The sequence below is a fragment of the Salarias fasciatus genome, chromosome 9 (genome assembly GCF_902148845.1).
Source record: "Salarias fasciatus chromosome 9, fSalaFa1.1, whole genome shotgun sequence".
In the NCBI taxonomy this organism is placed as follows: Eukaryota; Metazoa; Chordata; class Actinopteri; order Blenniiformes; family Blenniidae; genus Salarias; species Salarias fasciatus.
In genome coordinates, this window is record NC_043753.1 from 10,767,849 (window position 1) to 10,784,643 (window position 16,795).

The following is a 16,795-nucleotide window of genomic DNA, read 5'->3' on the forward strand; positions in this document are numbered from 1 at the left end:
GTGACACCCATGCCAAAGCAATTCCTATTACGACTTATCTAAAAGTCCTTTCCTCGACATCCACTCACGTCTACATTATTCCAAGTTGTGCATCCATCAGTGAAAATCTAAAAACGCCGAACATCTTCTGGAAGCTGACACCAAACGTCAGCGGACATTCAGATCATGGCCCGGCTCGATACCTGCAAGACCCAAATATGACTCACAGATTCCAGCGGGCGAGCGACGTCCCAGAATATAGCCAAATATGTTTACTCAACTAATCCCAGCAGTCAGCGCACGTCAACACAGAGCTTGTCTCTTGTCAGTGAACGCCCGGTATGAGAACACGCCTAAATCATGGCCTGGTTGAATATTCCTAAGCAGTTCTGGCTGTCAGTGGACATTTATATCAACACCCAACATGACGTCTTCTGTCAACAGCTATTGCCCAAAGCCCAGTTCCGAGATTAAGGGAAGTGTCTTTAACTAATTCGGGTGATCAATGAACGTTCAGAACACGGACTGTCAAATGGATTCAAACCTTTTCAGATGAGAGTCAAGACAGCTTAACAAATCACATCAATCAGCGGCTCACCGAGGCTGGTCTGGGAATTGGGGTTGACGTATTGGTCTTTGCTCCATTCCACCATACACTTCAGGATGGACACCAGACATTCAAGGCCTTTCTTTCTCAGAGTCAGCTCCTAGAAAACGATGAGAAACAAGAGTAGTCCCGACGCAGAATCCAACGACTGAATCAATGAGAGAAAAGGAGAATCTGGGTTACCTGCAGGGGTGTGGTGCCGAGCTCATGTCCGGCACGACCCTGTGCAATTTTAGAGAGGTCGTTGACCAACCGCTCAAATATGTTAGCAGCATTCAAGTCACAATCATAGTTCACGTAGATGTCCACAACACTCTGGGCATCTGAAACGGGCAGGACAGTCAGTCAGCGGAAATATAAAACACATACTGTGCAGAGTGCTTCAAACAAAAATAATACGTTCATCAATCATTACAATCAGTAGGAAGAGTTCATCTGAAAAGACATCATGGATGAGCAAAAAGAGGCATTTTCCTCAAAAGAATCGAAATACAGAAACAAACCTGCACATATTCTGGTGAGGGTCTGAATGACCATCCACTTGTGGTCATAGGAACTTGTGGAGGTTTCAAGAATATACAGGAAAATCTCTTTGAAAAACACCTGTGCAAGAAAGAACAACGTGTAAAACAGCAGAAAACACAAACACCACCGCCTCCCTGCAGAAAACACAAAACGTGAAAATCGACAGAAGCCTTCGTGATTTATACCGAGGAGACAACAGGGCGGAGGTCAAGCACTCAAAACTTTGCACCACCTCAGACGAACGATGAGCTGCAGGAAAACACACGAGGCTGGACTGGGGCTCGTGCAGCGCTGTGTGAGAAATATCCCATTTATCATTTGTGTCAGCTGCCTGCTGCACTGACAAACGCTGTCGGCGTCACAGATTACACTAGGCGGCGCTTAAAAGAGAAACGGACAGCCAATTCTGTTGCGAAAATGCACAACAGAAACAGACAAATAATAAGACGGCGCAACTGCACGTCACAACTGCTCTGCCTGCTCTCGCTTTGGCCCGGCTTCATCTCGCTCCACTTAATTTGCTGTGTTTCCCTGACAGACCGTCAGCTGCCAGAGGAGGAGCGAGAGACTTTCTCTGCTGCATTTTCCCCATCGACAAGACGAGAGGTGCGTGTGCGTTTTCTCTGCATGTCTCATTAAAGGAAAGAATCCAAAAGGCAAAACAAATCCTTGAATACCTCGATTTGCATCTTGAGGTGCGTCTTGAAGTGGGACAGCAGGGTGAGGAAGATGGAGAGCGACAGTTCGAAGACCTCAGGCACGGAGGAGACGCCGTTCTTGGACAGGGCGACGCACAGGTACTGCTTGATGGCGTTGATGAACATCTCGTTGGTCTTGAAGATGGGCCCCGCGTTCTGCAGGATTGACAGCAGCAGCTGGAGGGACAAGACCTTCGATCGCAGCTCGTGGGACCTGCAAAGGATGAGAGAGCAGAAGAACTGCTAACTACAAATCAAATCAAGCTGGACGAGAGGATTGTGCAAACCAGACGGTATCAAATCTTATCAAGATCTTAAAAAAAACTCAATTGTGTTTTCACTCTTTTTATTATTTTCCCTCACTTTACTGCTCATAATGCTGCAATCATGTTGCACGCTCTGTTTCTCATTGTATGAAATGCACCCCTTTAAAAAGGTTACCTCTCAAGACCACAGCCGTCTTCTACTGAACATGTATAAAAAGTTTCAAAGCCATTCGTTTTCTAAAGGTCATGACAAAGAAGTCACGCAACACTAGCTTCTAGAAAAAAAAAAAAAAAAAAGAGTGTATGAAGATAAAAGTAACACTGACAGCAAATTATGGTGCTTTTGTTGTAAATTAACAATTGAAGGAATGGATAAATGCCCCCCCCCCCCCCCCCCCCCCCAATAGTAAAGGTTACCAAGTTTGACAGTGAGAGTTTCTGAGTTTTAGTGGTGTGATAATGTCAAAATAAAATGATTGTTAAACAAGATTGAGAATAATTGTCGTCAGCGCTCATACTGAAGTGTGGAGCCTTGAGAACGAGGCTCGACGCTGCGTGAAACAACTCCAGGGTTTTGATTTTCTTCCACAGCAATCTGCTCAAGAACTCGTCCAGCAGCCCCTTCTGTTTCACCAACATTACCATTCCGCTTGCGCAACACAATCAGCAATATGTATGACTGAAATCATAATGTTCTTCAAGCTGCGCTTCACCCAGAAGAAGGAGAGTAACACGCAGTCGGAGGAGATCACGCCGTATCTCTGTATTAGGGACTTAAAATCTTCGCCAGCCTTCAAAAGAAATGCTTGGGCAACTAAATCAAAGTGCCTCAGCCTGTGGAGCCTCGACTTGCCTCAAATGTTTCTCTGCAGCAGCGGGACGGAGAAAAACAGATTTGAAAATTCATCCTTTCAGCTACTTTATATGCCGCGGTTTGGCTGCTCGTCTGCATTGTGCTCCGTCTCTGCCAAGCAGACTGAGCAGGGTTTATGTGGCACAAGAGAAACAAAACGTTTACGCAGAACCGGCGATGTTTTTTAACCTTTATACTCCCATCCTGTCATTGCTGACATGGTTTGACACGCGTACTTTTATAACTCTAACCAGTAGAGAGTTTAGATTTGAAAAATTCAAACGCCACCAGAAAGCAGAGAAATAGCTTCAAGCTAGACCCAGATTGAAAAGATGAGACAAACTCTTTAATCCTGTTGCAGAATTCAGCGGTCATTTGAACAGGGCTGTTTGGTGTGCGAGTGTGACAGAGAGTGAAACATCAGGCCTTGTTAAAAGGCTTTTTGTCCCGACGCCGACATGACACATCAGTGTCGGGGTAATTGACGTGGCCTTCATCACAGACACAACACACACACGCCTCCTTTGAACACGTTCATTACAAGAGCTACAAAAAGAAGTGAGATTATATTATAAATGGGCCAAAGATGAGTTAGATTTTTTTTTTTTTTTATGCTTTAAATCCATCAAATATCACAGCTGCCACAGCCGACACTGAACCGACAGAAAACAGACACAGGAAATCCAGGCTCACAGATACCAGGACAAGCCAATCAGATGCCTCCGTTTGGACGGACCAGAGCACGGTCAGAAGATATATATTAAATGAAAGAAGAAAATCTGATTAGTTCTCCTTTTCTGGCTTCCCTGAAAAAGAGGGAAGCTGAAGAGGAAAAAAAAAAAAAAAAGGAAAAAAGAAGCGGGGGATGCTGTGGCTCATAAAATCACAAAGTGATTCATAAAAAGTGGCGTGATGCCTCATTGTCTCCTTTATCGGCATCAAAACATCTCCGTTTATCTGGAGCAGAGCCTCATTCGAGAACATGACTCATGTCTATTCTGAAAGAACCCAGAGAGGTGGAGGTCTGCAGAGGAGAGGAGTTAATGAAGGTCGCGAGAGACACGACGGGATGTGTGTGTGTGTGTGTGTGTGGACATTTTCACGACAACAATCAAAATCCTAACAACGGCAAAGGCGAATGAGTCTCACTTTGGATCTGGTGGCCCATCTGACAGCGGCTTCATCGACAGCTTGCAGAGTGAGCGAAATACAAGAAAGGCATCTTTCTGGAGGATGTGGGAGAATTTGGCACCCGGCGGCTGACCCGGTGCGGCTCCGGATTCCTGCGGACACAAACATGCATTTGGCGACATGAATGACAATCATATGAGAAAACTAAACGAAACTGTTTCGACATAAACTGAATCTGTTATCCTGAAGCCCTGTTCCGCCCCGCACCTGAGTGTCATTGGACGAGACGGACAGCCTGTCGTCAGGCAGCGAGGGAGTGAAGCTGGCAGAGATGGGCGTGCCGGGGATGCCGTTGGCGTGGACGTGCTCGCTGTCGCTCCCCAGGGTGCCCTCGTCCTCCAGGGAGCTCTGTGTGCCCTCCGTCGCCGCCTCCGCCGGCTCCGACTCCACCTGCTCGCCCTCGCCGCCCGACTCCTTGGTGTCGGAGCAGAGGTTTGCGGGGTCCAGGCAGTGACCTGGAGAGAGAGGACGGAGCGGAGAGGAGGTGACTTACTGGCCAGCGCATCCCAGGGGCGGAAAAACAGTGGTTGCTTAACACAAAGACAGAGTGCTGTGCCTTCTTTATATCAGCATCTGAGGCAACATCAGGGAGCCTGAAATCTTACAGCATCTTCCAACAAAAACGTTTATCAAACAGCCAAGAAGCATGAGCTCCATGCCACCTGGAATGCAAGCTTCAAAGTAAGTAAAGTGCAACCTGCTGCTTTCCAAAATGCATGGAAGAAAAGATTGTGTGAGGAAGAAGAGATTCTTTGGCTGGGCCACATTCTGCTGGGTCAATAAATCTGGAGGGGTCAGCCAGGTATTAAAAGATTGCTGGCTCGCACAAGCAGATGCAAATATGCACAGGCGTTTAGTGTGGAAATGAGAGTTTTAGGATTCCTTCTTCAGCAAACTGAAATGTGCAGCTCAGGACAAAAGCAGGGGATGGCTGCAGGGTATCGAGCGACTGCTCAAATATGAGTTCTGAGTTCATGCAATCACTGACACTGTTCACAACAAAGTATCGCAAAATAAGTATTTTCTGTGCTAAAACCTCACCCACGTGGGAATAAATGCATCCTCTGAATGTTTAAATGTCAAGCACCACATGCTGGAGAAGCGCGCTCCATCTGGAACCACAATGAAATAAATAAAAACAAAATATTCTCACCTCCGGCGACAGTATTGACCACCTCCTGCAGAATGCTCTGGACTATTTCCTGGGCTTTCTCCTCGTAGTTCGGGGTCTCCGCCTCTTCCTCCTCCTCCTCCTCAATCCCCTCTGCACGGTGCTGAGCTGCTGCATCTAAACCACACGCGGTTTGTTTTTGAGTGCAATGAAGTGCTTTCTGTTCCAAAACACTTGGAGTTACAATGTCATTGAAAGACATTTATTCGACTTCCTGTTCCTCTCTTTGAAGGAGCTTTCAAAAGCAAACCAAACAGCAAATATCTAGCTGTAAATAGTCCGGGGAGGAAAAAACAAACTATAAAAGCTTTGCAGAGTACTGTGGTAGCCAAGACATCAGGAAAAACCATTTTAGAAATGTGAACAGGTTTTAAACATGGTTTATCGGAAATGGAGATTGAAGCTTCTCACTATCACACATCAACATTTGCAAGAACAATTTCATTTCTTTTTAAAATCCAGAATGCAAACAAAAGCTGCTGCAATACAAAGTGTGTGAGGGCGCAGAGTTAGGTGTGTGTGAGGTGACGGATCTGCTTCACTTTTATTTTTAAGACATTTATTTGCTTTGTTTGGTCTGATTGCTCCAGAAGCGTTCACCTCTGGCCGCTGGGTTAAAGTTAATTCCCCTAATAACTCAGCAGAAGGGGGGATAAACAGACCGGAGGGATTCTTTCACACGAACTGATTCAATTTCTTTCTTTAAGTTTCTATTATTTTTGTATATTTGTCAGAATGACTTGTGCGTTGGCGGTGTAAATGCAGTTACGGCCGCCTCGCTCTCTCTCCTCTGAGCGCTCTTACTTTGTGCCGCCGCGGTGGCCTGGTCTGCTTCGGTCTGCTCGTTCTCGCCCACGCAGAAGTCCGAGCCGTTCTCCGGGTCGGGGTTCTCGTAGAGGGGCCCCGGCTCCTCCCGCTCGCCGGACACACACCTGCTGCCGGGCTCGGTGGCCGGCGTGGAGGGCGTGGACGGCGTGGACGGGATGGTGATGCTGGGGGTGGGCGGGGTGACGGGCCCGTTGGCCTCCTGGGGAAGCCCCTTGGTCGGCGGGTGCGCGTCGGTGTGCAGCTGTGGGGAGTCGGGCTCCGTGTGCTGCCGGTGCCGCTCGCGCTCCTGCTGCTTCGCTTCCTGCAACTGTGACAGCGACATTACGCACACGCGCACACACACACGCGCAAAACAATCAACAGCAAAGGCATTCAAAGAGAACAGCCACATGCAACACACACAAACAGACACACAGACAGAGATATATTAAGAACATGTAAACAGACTTCAGAAGCTTTGATGAACCTACAACCGCGGAATTCGAATTTGACTGATCTTAAGTGCCTCAGCATACACTGGATGTGCGTCCTCGTGGAAATGTACATGGATATGCACGCACCGGAGGACTAGAGCATGCTTCTGAGAACCAGCAATGAGACAAACGGCTGTGGAATCAATTCATGCCGGCTGGTGAGAACTGGAGTGCGTTTCAATCCGCTGGTGGTGGAAAATGACTCAACGGGGGCCGACTGATGTGTCACGGCTGACGTGTCTTAACGCCGCCTCTGACGGAAAGCGCCGGAAAGTTTTGGTCGGTCAGGGGCCGGAAAAGTGGGTCACGAGACATTTACACATGGTTCTGAAATAAATACCGAGTCCATTCCAACGTCGCTTCGTCCAGAGTGGGCGATATCTACGCTCGTGAGGTTGAATATAGAAAATAATGATCTGCACTGTTAGACACTTCGCTATGTCACAGCAAACACCGGCACGAGTTTCAAAGAGGAGTGCGAATAATTACGAGCAGAGCGAATTCTCTCAGCCAAGCTAAAGTAACAACAGCCCAAGATGCATCCGTAACCAAGTGCATTTGAAGTTTTGTTGAGAATTAAAGGTTGCAAAAAAATAAACAAAAATGTAGACAAATACAGACTTGAAGTGCCTGGAATATAAAAGGCAGAACAGCTGAAGGGGAGAGATGAAACAGTGTGACACGTTTACAAAACAGTGGTGATAAATGGCAGTTCTATCTACACAAGACCTTCTCTGTGACAAACAGTTGTGACTAGAACAAAAGAAAATCAGTAAAATGCAGAGAAACTGATGATCAATTGTAATTTCTTTCAGTGGAGTAAGCCTCGGTTTCTCCTTGGCACGAGACACAATTACACGCTATTATATTCTATGACATTTTTCCACTAAAAGCCTATTTTCTGTTTGCAGGAGGCACAACAAAATCTGCACTTAGCCCTTTTATTTCAGCCTATTTGAGACCCGCACCTGCATCCGCTGCTGCTCGATTCTAATTAAATGAGGCGGCTGCTCCGGTCACATTTAAATGTAACCAACAAGAACTCAATGATGCGGTCCTCTGAATGAAATGATTAGTATTGAATATGAGTAACGGTAACAGGGCCAGACAAACGCACCTCGACTGGAGGGGACAGGCGAGGCAGCACAAACAAACTAAGCTCATTATTTAAATGCCACCTCAGTCAGCGAGTGAAGGCTGTCGAAGAGAGAGAGCGAGAGAGAGAGAGAGAGAGAGAGAGAGAGAAAGGACGCCATGCTGAGCTGCAGTCAGAAGCACACAGCTACACACAAATACAAAAAGTGGATCTCCCTGTGCGGCACTGAGAACTAAACAATAGGCCTCTGCCTCATCTCTCTATCTCTACCCTTGACTGCTGCCTTAGATTTCTTTGTGTCTGACTCGACGCCAGCCTGATTGTTGTGAAATAACTATATTTGGCCTTCTGGAGGAACAAAACTAAACTAAAGAGCCGTCGGGGATGAGACGGGCGCAGCGGACCTGCGACGAAAACACTGCGGCCACGCCCAGGCGTGACCGGGAACTCAAATGTAAAACTTGGTGCGGGGGAAGCGAGAGATGAACAGAAGCCACAGCAAGCAACACGGTGGAAGAAGTACACGGCGTATCTGCTCCTGTGCGAGTGTCGGAGCAAAAAGGAAGAGAACGGATGAGTGCATGGATGGATGAGGAACGAGCTCAATGCGCAAACACAGATACACAGAGAGGAGCTGAGAGAGTTCTGATCAGGCACGTCACAGCAGTCCTGCGCGCTTTTACCTGGCGGTCACGCTTTCTGGAGGCCAGAGACCAAGATAGCTTGTGATTTGTAAGCTATGTGTCCAAAAGGGGAGGGAGGGAGGCAGGTGAGGAGGAGGGGGGAAAAAGTGTCATTCAAAAAGAAAAAGATGACATTAGAGCAAGCTTTTTTTTTTTTTTAAATAGTCGAAGGCAACATCTAAAATGTCCTTCTGGACACAAAGCAAACAATAGATGAAAGGTACAGTATGTCTTTTTGTCGAAAACAAATGAAAAATTGAAATCTACCAAAGTTAACAAGCTAGTCAGTCTTGTAATACCACTTTGTACCACATGAGGGTGCAGTGAGTTTAATTTAGGTCAGGAAGAAACAAAGGCTGAATCCCATTTCCCCCCCTTAGCCCTTCCCCTTGGCCCTTCCCCTCGTTTTGCGCGTTCACGTGGAGGGGTAGGAGTGTCCCAATTGTCATTATGACGGAGGGGTAGGGCCAAGAAGGAGGGCCAGTCACCCCTCCAAAAGGAGATTCTCGAGAGGCACACTCCAAACGGAGGGCTAAGATCGAGTGGTGGCCGATGGCGAGGTGCGCTTGTTCTTTCAGCCTAGACCATGACTGGCGGGCGGGGTTAATTCACTTCCGCATTGGCGGGGGCGCTCGTTTCCACACCCGCGCATTCCAAACACAACAGATAGACGATTATTTTAAATAAACTGGTTTCTTCAACACCGCCTGCCTGGAATGCGCGGATGAGAAACGAGCGCCCCCGCCAATGCGGAAGTGAACTAACCCCGCCCGCCACTGACGGTTCAGGCGAACAAAACAAGCGCCCCTCACCACCGGCCGCCACTGGATGACAGATTTATCAGAAAGCCTTCTAAGATCGGCAAGATGGCGGCGAGCGCAACGAAAGAAGTTCATAAATGTCAGTATTTTGTCAATTAATGAAGTTTTAAAATGTAAGAAAAACACTTTTCTTCGGCAAACAATTGTCGCATCTGCCTACGTCATCGGCAGCGGCGACTACTGATGACGTAGGCGATTGTCGGAGGGGTGTCCCAATTCAGAAGGGTTTACTTTCTCCCCTACCCCTAGCACTCCGTTTCATAGGGGTAGGGCTAAGGGGTAGGGCTAGAAAGAGAAATGGGATTGGGCCAAAGTCACTCCTGGAAATCCAACAAGCCCTTAAAGCCAGTGACCCGCTGCTGCCACCCAGTGTACATAAGTAACATTAATTCAATCTTACATACTGTATCTTTATGTAAATCAGGTGGTTTGAGCAAACCGTCAAGCGGGAAAGTTCCCACTTAATTCAAAGCCGGCATATCGTAATTGAATCTGACTTTATGCCAGAAAATCAAACATTGATTTCTCCTTCTGTTTAAACTGCACCTTCAAAGATTTCAGTAATGAAAACAGTTGCATATCCACAAGGTGATACGTACTGCTTGATTTTCCATGCGGGCGAAGATGACGTTGAGCATCTGCGTGAGCGTGGCCTTGGCGGTGGTCTGGTTGATGAGGTTCTTGCTGGCCAGGTAGATGTTATAACACGTGCGGACGGCTTGCAGCACGGTGCCCTCGTGAATCTCGATGTGCTGAGAGGTCACCGCTGTCAACAGGGCCTGCCGGGGAAAAAGTCAAGGAGGTGGGTGTCAAACGGCGAAAGGCTGAACCTCCTGCACCAAAAGGTCACACAATCACGTGCACGCACCTGTGCTTTACTTTATAAATGATGAAAATGGGAGTTTTTAGAGTGAGCAGTGTTGTTTCATAGAGCTCCAACAACACTGTACACACTCTGTATCACACTAATTATTTTATGTTGATGAATAAAATAGAACAGGTCTTCTGAGCTGCTGGTCCATTCAAACAGGTGCAGGGCAAACACACAGCAAGATGAGATGCACTGCAATCCCTGATTTGGATGCAAATACTCTCAAATTAAATCCAAAGTCTGCGCTTCCTCCACACCCTGAGGTGATGTACAAGTTGTGTCCGCGTCTGAATATTAATGGGGCTGTAACCGAGGGCTAATTACTCAGCCTAGAGTTGGCTCAGCGTGTGTGTAAAGGACTGATGTTTCGCAGGGCAGCAGCACACCTTAATAATCTGTAGCTGCACGCCTTCGTCAGTCTGCGGTCCCTGGAAACAAGCGCAGATGGTCTCGATGATCCTGTCGATGAGCTTCTTGCCCGGAGCCGTGCTGTCCGGGGCGCTGCCTGTCAGGTGGCCATACGCTATCAGCTTCTGCAAGGCAGATACAGACGCCGACGCGCGTAAACACACATTTACAGACAAAACTTTCAGCGCCTGAAAATACAACCCGGCTGTCTTTAATGTTTGGACCATTTCCGCTCAGAAATAAACATGTTTTTCTGCAGAAATTTGAAATTTGAACAGTATTTACTGAACTTTTGCTACAGATGTCCACTCATTTTGGAATAAATTCTGCATTAATGACACCATATTTATTGAGAGATGCGCAATAAACAACATTTTAAATATTCAGCTGTCCACAGTTTGACTTGTCCCGACACTGACCTGTAAACAGTCGAGAGAGGTGATGACGATGCGGGGACATTTGGACTGACATGCCAGCTCAAACGGCAAGAAGTACTTGTCGGCTTCAATGAAGTTGGTTTTTGATTTGATTGGCGGTAACGTGCTGGAACCCGATTTGCTGTCCCCACTGGGCGGACTAGAGAGGAACAATTTAGGGAGGAAAAAAAAAAGAAAAAGAGAGAAGATAAGAGACTGCGGAGATAAACACTGTGATCACACGGTCCGGTCTGTCAACCGGAGTCAGAGGAACAGAAGCGAGGTTTAAAGAATCATCCCGACAGACTCGCACTTCCCTCGACATCCTGGCAGGAAGAAATGGGTGTGAGCAGTGTGTGTTTACAATACAAGACATTAAACATGTTAGAGCTGCTAACATCTTGCCACGCATCCTGTTCCTTTTGGGGTGTGTGTGTGTGCGCGTGCAAAGTAACACAATTTTATTACACTGAATTTAACATGGCAGAGTCTGGCAGATTTACATTTTTCACTCGACTTCTGCTCGAGAACCCAGAGGTTTGTAATTCAGGCTCAGGGTGTGTGTTCATGCTGACAAAGCATGTCCTGGCCCCAGACTACCTGGAATCAAACGATACAGCTGTTTTTTCCCCCCCCAGGAATCTTTTAAAGACCCGGCGAGATGAAATGTGGACCATCGCTTTCAGCGGTCATGCTTTTCCAGCATGCCTGAGCACTAACCACCACGCCCAGACTGCACTTGTGAAGAGGAGGGAATAACAGAGCGAGGGAGGGAGGGAGGGAGGGAGGCTGAGAGCGAAGGAGGGGGCTGCATTGTTTATGTCTTGGCAATGAAAAAGGATGACTTCAGCTTTTTTCTGCCTTTTAAAGGGACGACCTCCCCGAGTGTAGCGGCGCACAATCACCAAAGAAAAACTGAAGAGGAGAGGAAGGATATCTTGTTAATATGAAAAGAGCATTTGAAGAAAAAAAATGCATGAAGGAGCATGAATTAAAGCGGAATTCAAGAGATACAGAAGGGAGGAGGTCGGGAGGAGGAGGAGAGGTAGTGAAAAAATAAAACCATAAAACAAACAGGACAGCTTTTAGGAGCCACAAACTGAAGATGGATGTACGAGGCAAAATGTATGAATGCATGAATGTTGGAAAAAAAAGGTGAAAAGTGTGAATCCCTGCATCATTTTGAAAGCAGTTTTAACATAAAGGAGGAGCTGTGACTCAGCAAAGACGACCCAATCCGTCTGGCCCCGTCCCTATATTACCGTGTGCGTGCGCGCGCGCGCGTGCATGTGTGTGTGCTTGTGTCTGCTCTGGCTTATTCCTGAGCTCCTTCGATAGCGTCGCCTCGTCTGCTCTTCCCTTATAATCAGCCCCATGTCACACTCCGTGAGCTTATAAAACACTGCATTAAAAACTGGGTTAATAATGTGAGCTTTGGAGTTAAATCACAGAACACTTCACCTTTTTTTCTTTCTTGTTTTTTTAAATCCTACCGCCTCTTAATGTCCATTTGCTATCAATTCCCAGCTTTCAGTCCACCACATGGTCCTCACAGCTACACACTAGCACGCCTCTTCTGAAAGCTTTCCAGGCTTTAACATCACCCCAAGCATTTTGCTGTAATTCTAAAACAAACCTGTCTGCTGAAAACAAAACTGCATCGTTGCTCCTGAATTAACCCAGTCTTCCGGTAAATGACGCCATTCATAAATTTCCCCGGAAACAGCTTGCAGCTGAAAACCAACTTTAGCTTAGCTTTCCAGAAGCCGTCAGCAGGTTTGAAGTTGATTTCAGCTGTTTCCTTGCTGCTTTGCTTCAATAACTTTCTATTGAGTGCAGGCGTCTGATTTTAATCTAATAATTATGTCAATGCTGGGTTTCTATAAATCAGCAAACATAAAAAAAAACAAGTGTTTAAAAAAACTGAAGGGACCAGAAAACTCAACTGAAAGGCAGGGGGCCGCTTTTCTCCTTCTGCTTTTTAGATTCAGATTCAGATTCAGATTCAGAATAAATATCATTATGATGATCAGAAATAAGAGGAAGGCGATGCTATGAATTATTCTTTCAAAATGCAATGAAGATGATTTCAAATTAAAAAAGTTTCAGTGACAAACAAGGCTTATGATATTAGTTGGAGTTTAAATAAACAGAATTAGTAGATTTCTATTTCTATTTTCTAAGTCTCAAACATAAGTGATTTTTTTAAAATCCGGATTCCAAATATCATCAACAATATTTCATATTTCAACAAATGTGGTATGAAAATAACTATTATTTGATTTTTACCACATTTGATCCAACGCTTAAATATGCATTATTTTAAAAGGTGATGAATATAATTCAGCACATGGAGCGAAACTCCCACACTGCTGAGACTCAGACAATATGTTACCACGCCACGCCGCTGTGAGTGCAACTGAAATAGTACCGCGAGCGACAAAAGGGTGCATTTGTATTCATAAGTGGAAAAGCTGGAACTGCTGCATGTATATGGGCTTTAAAATGAGCGGGAGCTGCGGAGGACCTGAGATGAAACCCAAAGCAGCGGCGTTTGTGTGAGCTGGGTGTGGCTGCGGAGAGCCTCCACATCTATTCATCTTTGATCTGCAAGTCTTAACCTCAGGGGTGAAATTTGGATGGAATTGGTCACTGTTGATGCTGGGCTGGGCGAGAGCGGAAAATGATGTGATGGGGGGGGGGGGGGGGCTTGGGCAGAAATTTGAGAGAGGAATAGAAACGATCCGACGGGAGGAAAAGAATGGACGGGGGGGGGGGAAGGGGGGAGAGGTGGCACTCACGCCACGTTTCATGCCAAAGCCTGCGTTACTTGGCAGCCGGTTTCGTGAGTTTGCTCACACACACACACACAAGTTCAGAAGTGGGCCGGGCTTCACGAAGGAAGCCATTAATGAGAATGGCGAAAGGGCTGCTGGGAACCGGCCAGGCAGAGCAACACAAACAAAAACACACCAGAGGCTGTGCATACATATGTGCGTCCACCAAGAAAAAACACACACAATGCGCTAATCCTCTTCACGGAGCAACACACATGAAACTGAGCCACGGATGTCACAGTGCATGAACACACACAGAGGAAAACACCCCATTAGAATGACCCTCGTTGCCTGATTGGATTACATAACACGTTGGTTGCTTACCTCAACTTTTCTGATTCTTCCTTGATTTCCTCTGAAAGGAGAAAGAGAAAGGAGAGAGAGAGAGAGAGAGAGAGAGAGAGAACACGTTAAATTACTTGAGCAGGTGCCTCGGGGAATGTCAATTCTGCAGTATTTTACTCGTCTAATGACACCATGGGGAGTAAAGCACATATCGAGCCCTGGCAGCACAGACTATTCCGCTTATTTATGAAGCAGCTTTTCAGTGAATCTGTGCAGAACAGAAAGAAAAAAAAACTCCTGAATGCACAACTGGAGTTTCGTCAGATCAGATGGTGTTACTCGGAGCCTTTTAGGAGGCTGGTGTTGTTGTGTGCATAGCAATCTTTATTTTTTTTGGGTCCTAAGACATTGAGCTTCATGCAGTTACAGGAAACGTCGGCACACACTTTCTCAGGCACCCCTCACACCCTCACATCAGAAGTATTCGACTTGACGTGTTCACCGCGCGGCTGGCTTTTGTTGCACGAATGCCCCGGTGTCGTCATGGAGACGGACTTGTTGACGTCCCCCGGCGCCACGTAGAAAGGAGCCCGGTTATTGCATCGCCTCGGCTGCGGCGTAGCTACCAAAAATACGATCCCGACTGCCTGTGTGTGCGTGAAGCAGGCCAACACTCCTGTTTATTTCGCATATCTCCAGGCACGGGCGCAGCATTAGGAACTTGCTGAGTGCTGACACAGACGAGCAGGAATTAAAAAAAAAAAAAAAAAAAAAGAGGCAGACATACAAAGGGGAGGGATGAGAGAGAGGCAGGGACGGAAATAGAGCTGCAGAGTGCAAAAGAGAGGCCAATTGGTGCTAGACATTAAAGGGGACCTTTCATGAAGAAGCTTTTAAAAACACAGTGGCAATCTGCAACGCCGTCCCCGATACGCAATAGTTGGGAAAAGCCCCAGTAATGCAATGACAGCTCAATTATTTCACTGCTGGAAGGCTAACAGCCCTTTCAAAGAAATCTATTTGGTGACAATATTTAGCACTTAACACTCTGTGGAATTAAATTAAGGCTGGTTTCAGCCACACTTTGCCGTAATGCAAGAGCAGAAGAAGCAAAACAGATATTTCTGTTCTAAAAAAAAAAAAACGTCATCTGCTAATTCATGTAATTGTACAGATGCTGTTACAAATTTGAAATATGATGAGAGATCCTTGAAAAGATATTCTCATTTTTTTCCACATCTTCACATGTAAAGCAAAGTGGATGATTAAACATCCGCCTACGCTTCACTGTCATACAGCACTTCCCAGTTTTAAATGGGAATGGGAAGTTGGAGCGGCGTTCTCTAGCAAAACAGGAACAAATTTTTAAAAATTAAAACAAGCTAGCACATAAGCTTTGTCAGATATAAGCATTATCAGTGTACTGGAACAATTTATAACCACACTCAAGTATTTGAATAATATCCTTAATATGGAAGCCTGCAATGGTCAAACCTGTTCAACCTGGATGAGGTCAAGCTTTACAACCCAGAAAGTACAAAAACAAAATCCAGTCAAGTCCAAAAGGATTTTAATTAGATTATGAATAGTTTGATATTCGAAACACCCAAAAGCTGCAACAGAAGTCCTTAAGTTACTTTCATTATGTAACACTCTCACGCACAAACTGATTAAAATAAGCAATGACATTAAAAAAAAAACAAAAAGCCCATACATAATTTGAGAAAGCTGTGTTCATTAATATTCATTCTCTCGATGAAGTGACTCATTGTTTGCCCAGAAAATGTCAAAAATATTAAAGAAAGCTGCCCACCACAATTCCCCAGAATCTACACTGACAGTCAGTTGTCCAGACTTGGTACATTTCTTTGACGTGAGATTACAATCACTGGTTCAACTGACCAGAAAAATACTAGGCTCACACTGGAGAGACTCCAACATGGGAAAAACCTCAAATAACATACTTCAATTTGATCAACTTTGAAAAGTTTGTCTCCTTGCTGGAAAGAGTGCTTGGTCCTCATTGGCCTTAAATGGCCTTCACCTTTATCTTTTCAGATGCACAGCTACTGAATTACTGGGATTAAACCCATAAAATTGCATATTTCATTCACAAACTTGTGAATAAACTCACTTCAGCAGCAATGCACAAAATCATAGGTGTTATAACACCGAGAGGCACGAATCATCGGAAAATTAGAGGTTTACACATCTATAACACATTTCACATCACGGAACACAGACATGGGAAATGGCTCATTGTGTTACCTTTGAGCAGTCGTGCATCTTTATGTTAGTAGGAACGGGTGTGCCCGCCCATAGGTGTGTATGTTTAGTCAAATCAAACACCACAGAGTTTTAGCACAATTTCTGATCATAATTAGATGATTTCAATGAGTATTTGTTGAAAACAACTTCTGTATTTTCATTCTTTGTTGTGAAGAATCAGTCCAGTCTGAATGTTTAGCACTTCCCTTTGGTGCCAGACGTCACAGACTGCAGATGTACCGATTGTTTGAGCAACTCCGCTGAACCAAAATATAAAAGTTCCAGTTAAACTTCATTCCCCCCCCAGAAGCATGTGTGAAATTACAAACATATGCTGACCGGGCCGCTTTCAATATTAACTTCACGTAAAACGATGGCTGGAGCGGTTATCAGTTTTATGCAAATGGCCTCATGAGTCAAACACAAAGACAGACAGCGGACACGGCAGCAGACTGCCTGATCGGAGGGAAAGAAGGGGATTTGTCATTTTGACTGGGGAAGTAACCGTCAGATAATTAG

General features: G+C 45.8%; 1 protein-coding gene across 1 annotated transcript in view; it reads right to left on the minus strand.

The window, feature by feature from the left end:
• Nucleotides 1-16,795, minus strand: part of arfgef1 (ADP-ribosylation factor guanine nucleotide-exchange factor 1 (brefeldin A-inhibited)) — a 47,582-nt gene that overhangs the window by 12,613 nt on the left and 18,174 nt on the right. Inside the window, 13 exon segments of the mRNA XM_030099998.1 lie at nucleotides 578-686; nucleotides 770-909; nucleotides 1,090-1,189; nucleotides 1,789-2,023; nucleotides 4,078-4,211; nucleotides 4,327-4,574; nucleotides 5,273-5,407; nucleotides 6,095-6,425; nucleotides 8,371-8,424; nucleotides 9,791-9,970; nucleotides 10,449-10,595; nucleotides 10,890-11,046; nucleotides 14,048-14,078. Coding sequence (XP_029955858.1) covers nucleotides 578-686; nucleotides 770-909; nucleotides 1,090-1,189; nucleotides 1,789-2,023; nucleotides 4,078-4,211; nucleotides 4,327-4,574; nucleotides 5,273-5,407; nucleotides 6,095-6,425; nucleotides 8,371-8,424; nucleotides 9,791-9,970; nucleotides 10,449-10,595; nucleotides 10,890-11,046; nucleotides 14,048-14,078 — 2,001 coding nt within the window.